At 38.3% G+C, this 14,471-nt stretch overlaps 1 protein-coding gene across 1 annotated transcript; it reads left to right on the plus strand.

Annotated features, from left to right (window-relative positions):
- Nucleotides 1-7,136: 7,136 nt before the first annotated feature.
- Nucleotides 7,137-11,169, plus strand: LOC113134753 (histamine H3 receptor-like). The gene is made up of 3 exons (XM_026314256.1): nt 7,137-7,383; nt 8,034-8,200; nt 10,417-11,169. The coding sequence occupies exons 1-3, from the start codon at nt 7,137-7,139 to the stop codon at nt 11,167-11,169; spliced, it is 1,167 nt and encodes a 388-aa protein (XP_026170041.1).
- Nucleotides 11,170-14,471: the final 3,302 nt, after the last annotated feature.

Genomic DNA, 14,471 nt, shown 5'->3' on the forward strand with positions numbered 1-14,471 from the left:
TGGTGGATGCAAAATTGCAATTTGGGAAATGAGTTAAAATCTTGCATCACTCATTGCACAGTTATGTGATTAGAGCAGTCTCTGGGGAGATATGTCTTTAGAACAACAGTGTCTTTAAATGATCTTCTGGGTTCCTTGTTAACACACAAGTCTGGACACCTGTTAAGGATTGCCACGTGTGTATTTCTTTGGCTTCAAATAAAAAGAATTAGATTTATATAGTTTTGCTATGGAAGCTGGATTGCATAACTTGACTAATCATTATGTACCCTGCGTTAAATGTAGGTAGTAGTTAAAATGTTACTGTAACATAACCATTTACTGTATTGTCCTAATCTTATAGTGTTGATGAACAAATTAAAATACTCATCAGAGACCAGTTCTTCTTTTGTACACTAGATGGGAGCATTTGCTGTTAGAGTTGTTTTCTAAGCTTCTGCTTAAGAGACTCTTAAATAATGTTTTGGCAAATATCATACCAAAAAAAAAAAAAAAAACCCCTGCACATAGTAGCCACAGTTTACCTGCCTACGCTAAACTGCAACTGACTTTTGTTTTAAAGGTCATTCATTCTAGACATTTTGGGCTCTTACATCTAGAAAACTGAAGCTCACGACATTTTGAGTTGTTGAAGGTCAATTCTCTGTGTGTGGCTTTGAAAGCCTTGCTTATAGTTCAAGCAATTAGGTCCCCTGAGATATGTGCATATCTGGTGGGGATGCAGATGGGAGGTAATGGTGTAACGAAGGTATGTGTCAGTTACTTAGTCATCTGTGAGGAGAGGGATGGCTTTTTGCAGGGCTGTGTTGAACAGGAATCTCCATCACAGGGAATGCTAATATACAGCCGAGGTGGAGGGTGGGTTATTTGAGTTTGAATAGGCAAGAGCAGCATTTGTCAGCTGTAAAATAAGTCTGTAAATCAGTGCTTTGTCATGTGACTTTTCAAAACAACACAATACAAACCAGCAGAGCTTCAAAGAGGCCAGCTAAGATACCTAAATTGCAGATGCATTTGTTAGAATAGCTGCAGAACTCATTGTTGCAGAGAAATAATGACGTGAAATCCTAACGGTGATTGTCTGAGAAATCAGAACAATTATTCCAAACAAATACAAACTGCTTAGACAAAAAGTAAAAAAGAAGAAACAAAAGGGATATTTCAGGCAACTGTACATTAAACAACTGGCATCCAACTGGATTTGTTTTGCAGATTTGTGAGCGATCATTGACAAAATCTGCAATGTTTCCTTAATAGCGTCACTGTTGATGACCGTTGTTGCCGACTGTTTTGGACGAAATGTGTTCAGTTTCATCTGTTTTATATGTTTACAAAGACCAGATCAAGAGGACCACCTCCTCTTCACAAAATCACTTCACAGCTTCCTTTTAATTTTAAGCAAACATACTTTGTTGTAATTATTGTCTTGTGCTACGGTTTTAATAGAAAGGATTCACTGCTTCCTTCAGTTGTGAAATACATTACGGGTGGTCTCTTCCAGTCATTATGGTTAGGCTGATCATAATTTGCCTCACACTCCAGGGATGTTTGTATTGATCTTATTGCAGTTGTGACTCCCTACACTGATGCAACACCTACTGGACGATTTCTCTTTGTATTCCAAAGTCAAAACGAAACAAAAAAATAAACTTCTGCTATTTATATGTTAACATATATGATATGGTCATTATCATCAGTCGCTTAGATAATTATGACGGTTTAGGAACTATGGAACAGATCACTGTAGACATTAATCAAAGCATATTCATCAGATTGGGTCTAGAGAGGGAAAGAAGCACACTGGGCTAGTTCCTACTAATTAGCATGCCAATTATTGTAAGCTGTCACAGTTCTTAAGCAACGGGGTGGACTGTGTGTGCTCCAGAGCATAATCCCTCACAAATTACAAGATAATGGAGGCAAAGAGAGGCCACCGCTTCAAAAGAACCAGGAGATACAATCCCCAGCAGGGACATTTTAGCGACAGGCAAAGAGAGAGAGAGAGACAGTGAATGAGGGAAAGGTAGGAGAAGTAAGTACAGCATGTATTCCTTTCACATAGAGCTGTCTGAAGATGAGAGGCTTATTTAACTGCATAGAGCGATTGGCTCTGGTCTGAAAAGTTGTTCTTTTATCATTTATTGTTGTTTTTTCCCACTGTTGTTAAAAAACTAAAAAGAACCTATTATGAAGATAGTAGCCAATAACAAATCCTTTGTGGATTTCATGATGTGAAGCATGAGCTCAGTGGATGGTCCAGCTAATAACCACAGATCAATAGTCCTTCTTTCACTTATGAAGTCTAACATGTAGCATGCTTACCTGCAGTGTAAATGCACTACTAACAGCTTATCCTAGCTGGGATTCACCAGTTATAACGTGTTTTTGTGTCACAGAAGTCTTAGCGGCTGAATTCCTTTCTAGCAACAAGAAAAGATAATTGCCAAAAGACAGGAAAGCAGTCCGCTGTACCATCTCTGATATGTGCAGTCATTTTACATTCAGCATGATATGAGATATTGTATAAGACTGATGCTTTGTTTTGTTGTGCCTCCCCACCACCTGTGTTTCAAGAAGTTTTAGGAAATAAATGGTACAAGTGAGTGATTTGTTACATTCTGTCTTATCTTTTCTATGTTCTAACTTTTTATATGGAAAGTAACCGAGCTGCCACATTTATCTCAGACTTCACAAAGCATAATAAAGTAATTTTCACTTCAAATGTGACTCATCAGACACATGAATTGTTGCTTTAAAATGTTCTCAGATGCATTGTCTCATTGTCTTATTTGACTGAACCTGCCTTATGAGTGGATCATCAGGTATAACTTTTCTTTTACCAAGGGTTTTGTCAATGACACTGACAAGTGTTAAGACATTAAAGCATTAATATTCACAAGAGGAATATTATTATACATATATGTGCCACTACTGGGGGATAGATTACCTCTGGTTATTTGTTTGCTCATAGAAGCAGCACATTTTCTCAAAGCGGAAGGTAAATTACACCACCAGCACTGTATGCATCATGGTGGAAGCAAACGTACCTTCACAAAAGGGTGTAATTATTCAATAATGTTTCAGAATGTCTAAATTATACAAACAGTCCTTTTTACAGTCTAAACATGATGCCTACTGGTTATTTAACACCCAACTCTTTCTTTTAACAGTTACATAATTTTAATAGCAATCATTTCTGCACAGTGATGTTTACAATGATCACTTAATACATTTTTGTATGAGGGTGGGGTACAGTGATGATGGATTAGCCACCTTGGTGCTTTTGAAAATTAGATGAAAAATTTAACAAGTCAAAATACTGTCACGATGAGGCACACCCACAGCATTTCAATGAGCTTCAGTGGTTCTGGAACATAAGGTAAATGCCAGCACCCTTCATCTCGCAAGCAGCTCTGCCAAATAGACTGTGAGGCTGTAAAGCCATCCAGCTATGAGTTCAGCTCTCTCATTAATGATTCGAGTTTATTATGTAAAATGTGACAGCTCTGATTTGATTTTTGTTAAATTCAAATGTCAATTATCCCATATCCAACATAGTGATGTAACCCTGCATGTTCAACAATTGGAACATGGTATTCTCAACAAAATGTTATGCTTTTCTTGCTTGTGAGCACAATGTTACTGCATCGCTAGGTTTTAATACAAATTACAAGCCAAAATTAAAGGCTGTGAAAGATATCACTTATCAAAGTATAGAGAATGCATTTCCTGGATGCTTAGCCATATATTTCAGTTTCATCAGATATAAATATGCAATAAGAGGGAGCTCAGTTTAAGACTCAACCTGGTAAAAAGTTAGAACTTACAGCTTAGCCTAACATTTTTAGATTTATAGCCTCTATGTGCAAAATGCATTAAAATATACCTCAAAGCAACAGCTGACTGAAAGAGATTTTAGAGAGAAATGGTTGTTAAATAATCATCCTATGTTTTTTTTGTAGGCTTTATTTGTTTGTTGTGCATGTCTGATTTAAAGAATGAATGTCAGATTTGACAAAGGTTTTATTGCGTTTTTATCCACAACAATTTTATTTGCATGTTATGAATGATTGTTTCTTGTCTTGCGCTTAGCTTAGCTTTAGTATACTTTTACTTTTTACTTTTTTAGAAACATATATATGTTTCTAACAATTTTTACCACTTATTTGTGAACTGCAACATATGAAGTGAGGGAAGGGAGAATTAGGATGTGCACTTTACATGTTATTATTAAACTGTGATTACAGTGGATGGGCACACGGTTATGGATAGCATCAGTACTCCAGCCTAGCATCCAAACACAAACACTTGAGTACTGGTGTAATGGAGAACCACAGCATGGCACGGTATAATGGGCAACACTAGAGCCTCTGTGTATCCTCTGTGACACTGCTTTGTTTCTGAGTGCCCTCAATGTTCAGATTAGTCACTGCACTTGTATTTCCAAATGCAGCGACAATGCACCTGCGAAACTGATTGCTTCCCTGACACACTTTCCCCGCATTCAGTTTAATGTGTATGCAATTGTTTAACATTTCTTGTAGAGAGGAAAAAAATTATAATTTAATAAAAATAAACGTACCTTAAGCTGTGATGCTCTTCCCAGTATGTCACTGTTCCACTCACAATAAATTACCTAGAACACTTAGGGTTTGACCTTTGGAGTAGTGATCTAATATTAATGTTGGATTAAGACACCTGTGTGATCTTTAGATTATGTAGGACACTAATTTAATTCTTGGAAACAGAGTATTTCCAATCTGGAAAAGGAAAATCAAAAATAAAGACAATATTAATGTAATGTTTTTTCTACCATGAATAGCTTTTTCAATTACTATTTATGATTTTCACATCGCAGTGGCAGACAGGGAAACATTTTCCATGAAAACTGTCTCTAGAGGCACACACAGCAATACTGCGGCTCTAGTGTAAATCTTTATGTGCATTAGTTTCCATGACGCCACGATGCCAGTTTCCATGACATCTTTGTGCTTTTGTTGCATATTTGAATAACTGACATTTGTAAATAATGGGTATTTCACTAGCCTTTTTATGTGTTGTCAGAAATGACTTGATTATTAGACAGTTCGGCCATTAAGGGACAACTTTAAGGATATGAGCAATAACAATTCAGGGTTTGAGAGCTTTCAGATACAGTATGATAAATAATTTGTTAGTATGTTAGCTGACATTATATATTTCATATGCTGTACGTAAATACAATTCCTCGTGTAACCCCTAAACTAGCCTTTGACTTCCATTAACAAAATGTACTTTTAGGTCTAATATAAAAAAAAAAAATTCCATCAGCCACCCTGATGTGGAAATCATGGACACAAATCACCACACCTGAAACATTTTGCATTTCTCACATACTAAAGCACTTACTATTAAAGATGCATGATGCATATGGAGTGAAAATTGGTTCATATTTTGAAACTGATGAAGAAACGCGAAGCCACGAAGCCAATTATGGTCAAAATTTAAAGAGCTCATTTGGACAAACATTTCACTTTAATTGAGCTTATTGTGAACATCACTGGTAAGAGCTGTTTTAAAACGCTGCTTTTACTCCTACGCTTACCATGTGCCTTTGCTCGCTGTGTTGCAACTGTGTGGTGACTAACTCTAAGAGATGACGGTGGTTCCATTTGTGAGAAAATAACAGTAATTCAAACTGGGCTCCTTCAGTCACTTCTACTGCTCTGTAGTGTTTCTCATTTCTCTTGGACCACAGCTGGGGGACAGGATAGTATCAGAATGCAAATAATGCCTACAGCTCCATTCGCTGCCTGCCTGTGTGACCTTATGCACACACAAGAGTAGCTAAACAGGAACATGAAGTATACAAATTCCAATATTCTGAACTTTTGAGGTGCCATAGGCAAAAATGCTAATATTTTTTAGGATGACTTGTTAACTGGTAATGTCACAAGGAATATTGATGAAAGCTTCAGTGAGAGAGACCCAGTAGTTGTGTCTTCCACTTACTCCTGTTTTGTCCATCATGCTACTGCTGGCTGGCGCAGCCTTTCATGTCAGCCAGATTGAAAGTATTGGCCGTTGGCAGTGTGGGAGGAAGAAAAAAAAAACAAAAAACTGAGTGTTAACAAAAATATGAGGTTTATTTTATGAAAAAATGGCTCAAACCCAACATATAAATCACCTGTAGCTGGGCTAAAACACTGAATGTCAAAAGTGTCAAAACAAAAGAAACTCAGCCTCATCAATACTCACAGATAGTGGAAGATGCAGAGATATGCCAGTAAAGGTGAAACAAACCCAGCACAATCTTGGCTTCCAGTTGTTTTATTGTTTGTTTAAAGCTGCAAGGGGATGACCTTTTATATCTGCTTTGTACACTGTGGGATGAAATAAGGGTGCTCACAGCTTGTGTCATCCCCAGCATGTCTTATCCATACATGTACCTCCATCCGATCTCACTGCATGTTAATTTGAGGCAACAACCACAATTGTTTTTCTCTCAGTCGTGTGTTTCCATTAGTGGATTTGAGCAAGGAAAATGTTTGACTGGAGATTAATTGTAGTGAGGAAAAATAAATTGACTCTGACGTCAGCCGAATTATATTAAAACTTACAATTAACAGTATTTCCTTAAAAAAAAAAAAGCTCATCATGAGACTAAATGCATGATGATGTGGAATAACACCACTTCATACCTACAGCCTATTTTAAGAGGGGAGATACAGCGTGAGTATGTGTGGGTTAATTTTCACATGAGAGCAGAGCAACCAAACTTTTATAGTGATGCTGTAGACCCATAAAGCTTATAGTGGCTGTGTCACTTCATCATATGAAATCAAAATCACGTACTACATACAGTGTGTAATAATATAAGCGAATCTGCGATCATTTGGAGAAGTAATCTCATCACAGCGGGGGCGCTACCTCGCAGGCAAATGCCTAATTCATCAAGTATGCATGCGGCGTTTTGGAAAGAGCGCGGTGCGCTCTCTCGTGGATCTTTTGGGGCATTGTGTTTCAGAAAAGCGAAGCTTTCAGAAGATATATGGGAGTATTGGATGCAGGGTCCATTCGCTTGCACCTGTTGCTGGCTGATTATTTTCAGCGCTGGTCTACTGAGAATTTAACGAGCGCATCGTCCACCTCACATCATGTCGGAGGAACAAACTGATTCTAACTCCACTGGGTACTATTTTGACAATGCCTCAACTAGAGACCAGAGCAGCGTCGTCTTTTCAAAACCCATATTTGTCATTTTGATGGTGATGATGGTGACTTTGGTTGTTGTGATAGTTTTGGGCAACGCACTGGTCATATTGGCCTTTAAAGTGGACAAGAGTTTGAGAAGACAGTGCAATTACTACTTCCTTAATTTGGCTATTTCAGACTTTCTAGTAGGTAAGTCACAACCTTTTTATAGGCTAGACCCTGTATTACTTCTGTCAGTTTTCTGTATGTGCTGTGACGTTTTCTATATGTGCTATGATATGTTTTTGGTTATAACATTTTTGGAGATCTAAAACTAGGCTATGTTTGATGCTGCTGTGTATGTCTTTCAATCCTCCTGTAGATGCACACCATACAACCATACAATAGTTGTATTGGTCTGTTTACCAAATTAAGCAGCATCAAATGAGTTCAACTAGTGAGACAACCACTAAAACATTTAAAATTTTTTTTTATATAGCATTCCTTAGATTTTCCCCTTAATTTTTCAGCGTCAATGCAATAACAAGCAATATGTATATGATCAGTATTTGTTACCCCCCCCCCCCCACACACACACCCACACACACTTTTTTGCATTTAAAAGCCCTATTCAAACAATAACTATTTTATAAGACAATATCATATTATGTGCCGCTACAAGAAGTGTTATGAAGTGTTAATGGAGAGTAACTTCTCCCATGAAGACATATTTTGTTATTACAACTGATTATGAGTATTTTGTCATTAAGTATTAATGCTAAAAATGGATACATCTATATTGCCAAAAATATACTGCATAAGCCAAGAATTGTGATCCCTTTCCATAACTGTTTCTCTAGGGGCATTCTGCATCCCAATCTACATACCCTACATCCTCACAGGCAGGTGGACACTTGGCCGAGGACTGTGTAAGCTGTGGCTGGTCATGGACTACCTGCTTTGCTCCGCATCTGTCTTCAGCATTGTCCTCATCAGCTATGACCGCTTCCTGTCAGTCACCAGAGCAGTAAGTGAAACATCTTACGCCTCATGCATATAATACAAACAGGCATCAAATTGACTGTTTGTGACATACATATATATAGAAATGTTATCAAGGTGAACCATTGCATGTTTAGAGTAAAATATGAACCCACTTGGAAGCATTCTCACCTATTAGTTTCCATGCAGACAAAGATAATGTTTGGTTTCCAATATGAGTGAAAGATTATAGTAAAGTAGTGGAGTATAGTATGAGTATAATGTTCAAATCTGAAGTGTCCTTGCCCTTGTAGCTGTTCAGATCTTCACTGCTTGTGGTCGGTGGCTTATTTTCTGACTGGTGAGTCTCCCAGGTCATTGATAGGGGCAGTGCCACCTCATTCTCCCAAATGTGACCAGCTGCAGAGGTTAATCATTCATGACCCATTCAGGCCCAGTGCCACCTCTAATTATAGTCCTTTCCCATGACGAAGAGGAAGAAAGTCACATTTTGACTTTGCAAAACCCTGGTTTTGACCAAATATACAGATAACAACACACGGCCATCATTGCACACTTGAATATCCTTTTTTCCACTTCAGGAACTTTAAAAATATTTATACTATGATTCACTGCAGTTTTTGACATAAAATTGTACATCATCAGTTATGTCGATATTCAATTTTCTGCCTGTCTTGGCATGTATCTACTAGTTACCATATATTTCCAAACCTCTGCAGCCTTATTGAACCTCTTGTTGGGGCTTGTCTGTGCATTAGCTGACCCTATGCTATGCATGTGTAATAACTCAAAGGTGGGATGAGGCTTGGCATAGTAGACAAAGAGAGTGTTCTGTTTGCTTTCACAAGCAAACACTTAACATCAGAGCAATGAATACAAATAGCACCCGAGTGAGAGAGAGCCTCTTCTTTAATTAGCCAGCTTTGATCATGGAGATCCTCCTCAGTGCCATGGTCCTTCCAACCTGGAGAGATCAATCATAGCAGAAACTGGCCACCGGCAGCCAAGCAGCACTTTCCTAAAAGCATTTCTCTCTGAACATCGAAAGACAAAGCATCGTCAACAGCCACAGGACAAAGTTTATCTTTGAAAAGAAAAGACACAGTCAAATTATAATGCATATGTTTGTCAGTTAGACAAAACGACAGCACATTAACAAAATGCTAACTGTAGGAACTATATTTTACAGGTTAATTTTGATTATAAGCGAGAGCTAGAATTCATCCTAGAGGTCCTAGAGAGGAAGCCACAAATTTGAGTATAAAAAAAAGAAAGTAAAATTTTAGATTCGATTCATAATGACCCCTGATTTTCTTCTGTTGATTGGTACATTTTAATATCAAGCTAGGGTGAAAATTACAACCTGCAGTTAATTTCTTGCCATCCAGAACAGTGGCATATATTCAGAGCAGCTGGAGAGGTTGTGAACAAGGCTGTGGACAGGGACATAGGATGTGACACTAATTGAGACAAGTGGTCATGAGAGGTGCTTCATTGACTCAACACTCATTCACATACTTTTCTACACTTCATGATGCCAGGGTGCTGGAAACATTATGAATTCATGTATTCTGTCTCACCAACAAAATGTCCTGTGAGTTCCCAAAGTATATGATTATGTATCTTGCAAGATCTGCATATAATATATTTTGTTGTATGTTCCAACATTTGTTTAGTTCATGTAGGTCAGTGTTGTGTTAAATTGCACTATAATTAAGCTAAACGCATTTGCAAGTACTTTATATAAGTAGAATTTTGAGATAATTGTGCTGCACTTGAACTTTGTTCTATATGCTGGTCCATTACATTTGAGGGGCAATTGCTGCTTTTGGCCATTATACTATAGTCATTTTACACACACTTAAACTGCACAAAACATGTAAATTATGTCATTTTAACTCCCATTTTTTTAACTATTCCATTCAACCAGCTTACAAATTTTTGAATTGCTAACAACCCAACTTTGGAACAGATAATAGCGTAACACTGGAAATACCTTCTGCTATTAGCATTTAGTCATTTTATTTTAGTAACATTTTTAATTGTCATGGAGCATATTTATAATGTGGTACTGATGTGAAATAAGCATTACCTACCCTTTCATGGTTAAGGACAGTGCACTTTGGGTAAATTCATTCTTATTTTGACATCTACAAAAATAGGAGATGCAGCAATTGAGTGACTTCACATTGACAGTACTGCGCAACATATTTTTCTGATTTATGCTTATATTTACTACAGGTAAGTTACCGTGCCAGACAGAGCATGACCCATCAGGCTGTAATCAAGATGATTGCTGTCTGGGTGCTAGCCTTTGTCCTGTATGGCCCAGCTATCATATTCTGGGAGCTGGCGGTTGGCAGAAGCCGTGTGCCAAAGGATGAATGTTTTGCAGAGTTCTACTACTCTTGGTACTTCCTGCTGAGTGCCTCAATGCTGGAGTTTTTCTCTCCTTTCATCTCTGTGGCTTTCTTCAACCTCAGCATTTACCTCAGCATACGCAGGAGGAGGCTCCATAGCAGGGAGACCCAGCAGCACCTTCAACTGAGCCAACCTGCCTCTGCCCAGGGGGAAAGTATCCTCCTGTCCCACAACTGGGGTTTTGGGATGAAACTGGCTGCAAGAGGCTCTATCCACTCCCAGACCTCCTCTCCCAGTTTGGGAAAACTTGATCCCTCAACCAGCAGGGCTGCTCAGCCTAACCGTCTGTCCAGGGATAAGAAAATTGCTAAGTCCCTGGCCATCATAGTGTGTGTGTTTGCCATCTGCTGGGCACCATACACCCTACTGATGATCATCCGTGCTGCCTGCAGAGGGCGGTGCATCCAGCATCACTGGTACGAGGTCACCTTCTGGCTCCTGTGGCTCAACTCTGCTATTAACCCATTCCTGTACCCGCTTTGCCACAGCAGCTTCCGAAGGGCCTTTAACAAGATTCTCTGCCCAAGGCGGCATACTACTCCCCCATCATCTGTCCTTCGTGCTGGACAGTGATGCTTAAGGATGGATGGGGACAAAGCATGTGCCAAAGCTATGGATGGTAGTATTCAAACTCTAGCCCATAAATCTCACAGTTTAAGCTGTTGAAACTAAACTGTGCATGACAGTTTGTCATATAGACTACTATTAATATCTGTCAGTGTGCTGTTCAGTGTTTGGAAATGTATGGTTGGTACTGTACAGTAAAATGTAGTTTACTGGCAATCACTTCAGCTAAAGTGTGTATTAAACTTCCATCATCAGAATGAAAATAATTAACCTGCCTAAAAAAAAAAAGAAATTTTAATTTGTCAGTTACACAAATATAAAGGATTTCCAATACAGTAAGAATAGATAAATAGCTAAATAGCGATTTGTTTGTTATGTTTGTCTAGCTCTAACTTGTATCTTAAATGAAGACACATTATATTGGGTATTTATGTTAATGAAAAGTGTTGCGCTCACTGTGACATCCTTGTTTTACCATAGGACAGATCCCTGTCATCCCCTGCTGTATAACAATAACAATTGTGACTCTTACTAAAACAGAAGCACAGTGATGAAAACACAAAGTGTCATTAAGTACGCATGTATGTAAAACAAATGTGTTACCAAAGCCCAACAATAGACAGTTTTTTTTGGCACATTGCTATACATTAGATTGGTAAAGGATCACATTTTTTTATGCACTTAATACATTAATAGATACAGACATCTGCACATTCATCCCCACCATACAGTAGGTATAAATAAATGATGTTTATAGTAATGTGGAAAAATAATGCAAACAAAAAAATATCCACACTTTTTTTTAGTATATTTTATAGAAATCACTGGGTTTTATGTGTGCAAGAAATAAGTTGTTTACAATGCCAAGCATCACTTTTACTGAATATGTAGGTGTATGTATCCATATGAACCACTAGATGTCATCATTCATCTTTACAACTTCTAGTGCTTGTGCATTGAGCTTCCATTCATTATAGAGTACAGACAGTTTTTGAGATTTTCTTTGGTTTTCATGAATTGTTTTGCTTTATTATTTCTGTGAATTTTCAGTTGAATGCATTCTTTACTATTGCACCGGGGCCCTGACTAATTCAAACTGTAACAGAGGAATGCAACCTAATAGTCACACATCTGTAAAATTGGATGGTGCTCTCTTTAGATTTACTCACAGTGACTCTTTTCACTTTACATTTTATCACTTAATACTTTCAAAACTTGAACAGCTACACCTTGTAGTTGGTTCTTAACTGCTGTGATAATATTTTTGTAACTGTGTAACTGAAAAAAGATACAGTAGTAGCCTCTGTGTTGTCCTTTTGGCTCAGAAGAAATTTACTGCATAAACATATAAAAGTCAATTATTGTTTTACTTTAATATAAAGAAAGGTAGAATGTAGAAAATAAACAAGTCTCTGTAACTGGCTGACAATCTTTAACCACAGTATGAAATGAAATTTTAAAAAATGCTGTGCTGCACTGTAAATGGTAACATTATGCCCTTATTGTTGTAGTCTAGTTGATGATGAATTGGGTCAGTGCCAAATGCCAAGTGGGTTTTGTTTGATATGCAGATGAAATGCTGAGAGTGCAATAATCTGTATTGTTCCCTAGTAGGTAGGTTTGATTTGATAGATTAAATGACTTCTTTCCAGATGTAAAAATTATTAGCCCTGTAATTACGCCATCATGTTAGATAGTGGGGTTACATTTGCAGGTGCCTGGGTCCCACAGGGGACTTACATTGCTCAAATTGTTGCTGTTGCCCATGTGCACATCTGGGCCCGTGGTCCGGTGTTGGGAATAAGGGCACAGCTGCAGGGAACAGGCGTCTACTTCCCCAACCCCACTCTCCCTCTCCACCCGTGGTGTGGTGGGGGGACGGGAGCACACTTCTGACCAGAGGGAGGGCACATTTCCCTTGGGACAGCAGAACTGCATTTATCAGCAGAATAGCAAGCCTGGGTTTCCTCCCTGCGTTACAACAAGGGCTGTATAGACCGGCTGCAGTGTGTGCAGTTATATTACGGGGAGCGCTGCTGTTGGTTTTGTTGATAGATTGAAATGTCATGGCATGTGTGCAAAACTGATCGGCTACTGAATAAGGCTATACTGAGTGTAGTGCCAGCTTGAATTGGTTTAGGAATGATAGCAATATGAAAAATACTAAATAAGAAATAATATGTGTGTATGTGTGTATGTTTTTTTTAAACCTGTTCTGTGTGTATGTGAATGTATCGGTAATTTAGATGTGTGACCTCAAGCAATGTATCTAAAATCTGTGACCCTAAATGGAACACCTGTGACCCTTAGGTTTATAGAGCTCCATTAGCAGACACACAGTCAGTGCTCAGACGGGGAGAGGGCCTTTACACATTCCCCATGAAAAACTCATTTTTCGACTAGTTACATACTTCACTTGACCATAGGTCAACTCGGACTAGTTAAACTATAGTATGCCCTTTAGCATTTTGTTTGGAATGACTAATGCTTAAATCTCATGTTTTCAAGTTGGATAATACCTTGAAGTCAGATGTAGGATGAAACCATTGTAATGTCTGGCACAAGGAAGAAGACAAAAAATGCTGCTATTTTTACTTACCAGACTTTTTACAACTAAGCAATGACCGATGTTCTACACGTGGAGTATTTTAAAGTAAAACCCGAAGATAAAAGTGAACCTGCACACAAGACCAAACCACTTTAGTCTGCAGATACAGGTAAAACCTGTGACCTTTTTGAAGTTGTAGCATCACTTAGTGTACATTTTCCCCCTCACAGCCTGTTCACTTTCTCAGCTAGCTAAATGTAAACCACAGTCAATATTTAATGAGGTACAGGCTCAAAAAGAAAAGCAGACTATTTCTGCTTGATTTTCTGCCTTTTCTGTTCTTTCGTTTTTTCCTCAGCTTTTTCCTGCAGTGTACTTCCTGACTAGAGATTAAATAATTCCATTGGAATCCTCTTAGGATGGGTTCCCAGCACTTGGCAATTAAACAATTACATTTAATCAGCATGGGGCGACGCTTCAAGTCACCCTCATTTCAGACGTTGATTAAAAGCAATTCTGCAGTGGTTATTGCTGTCGACTTTCGAAACTGTGGTTCACTCAGGTTTACTGCATCTGTGGGGTCAGGTTGGAAAGCAATATGGCAGGTTCAGTGGTGGTCGAGAGATGTATCTGCCTCTGGTGGGTAAAACAGTAATGACAGAACTCATGGCAAACCTTATATTGTCCCTTAAGTCAGAGCTAGTTAGATTACTTAGAGACATTTTGACCCTACAGCAAAGAAGACTCAACGAACAATAGA

The sequence above is a fragment of the Mastacembelus armatus genome, chromosome 17, assembly GCF_900324485.2.
Source record: "Mastacembelus armatus chromosome 17, fMasArm1.2, whole genome shotgun sequence".
Lineage (NCBI taxonomy): Eukaryota > Metazoa > Chordata > Actinopteri > Synbranchiformes > Mastacembelidae > Mastacembelus > Mastacembelus armatus.

Coding starts and splice junctions, on each gene's coding strand:
- LOC113134753 (XM_026314256.1), top strand. CDS start 7,137: ATGTCGGAGGAACAAACTGATTCTAACTCCACTGGGTACTATTTTGAC. Junction 7,384..8,033: donor TATTTCAGACTTTCTAGTAG/GTAAGTCACAAC, acceptor CTGTTTCTCTAG/GGGCATTCTGCATCCCAATC. Junction 8,201..10,416: donor TCCTGTCAGTCACCAGAGCA/GTAAGTGAAACA, acceptor TATTTACTACAG/GTAAGTTACCGTGCCAGACA.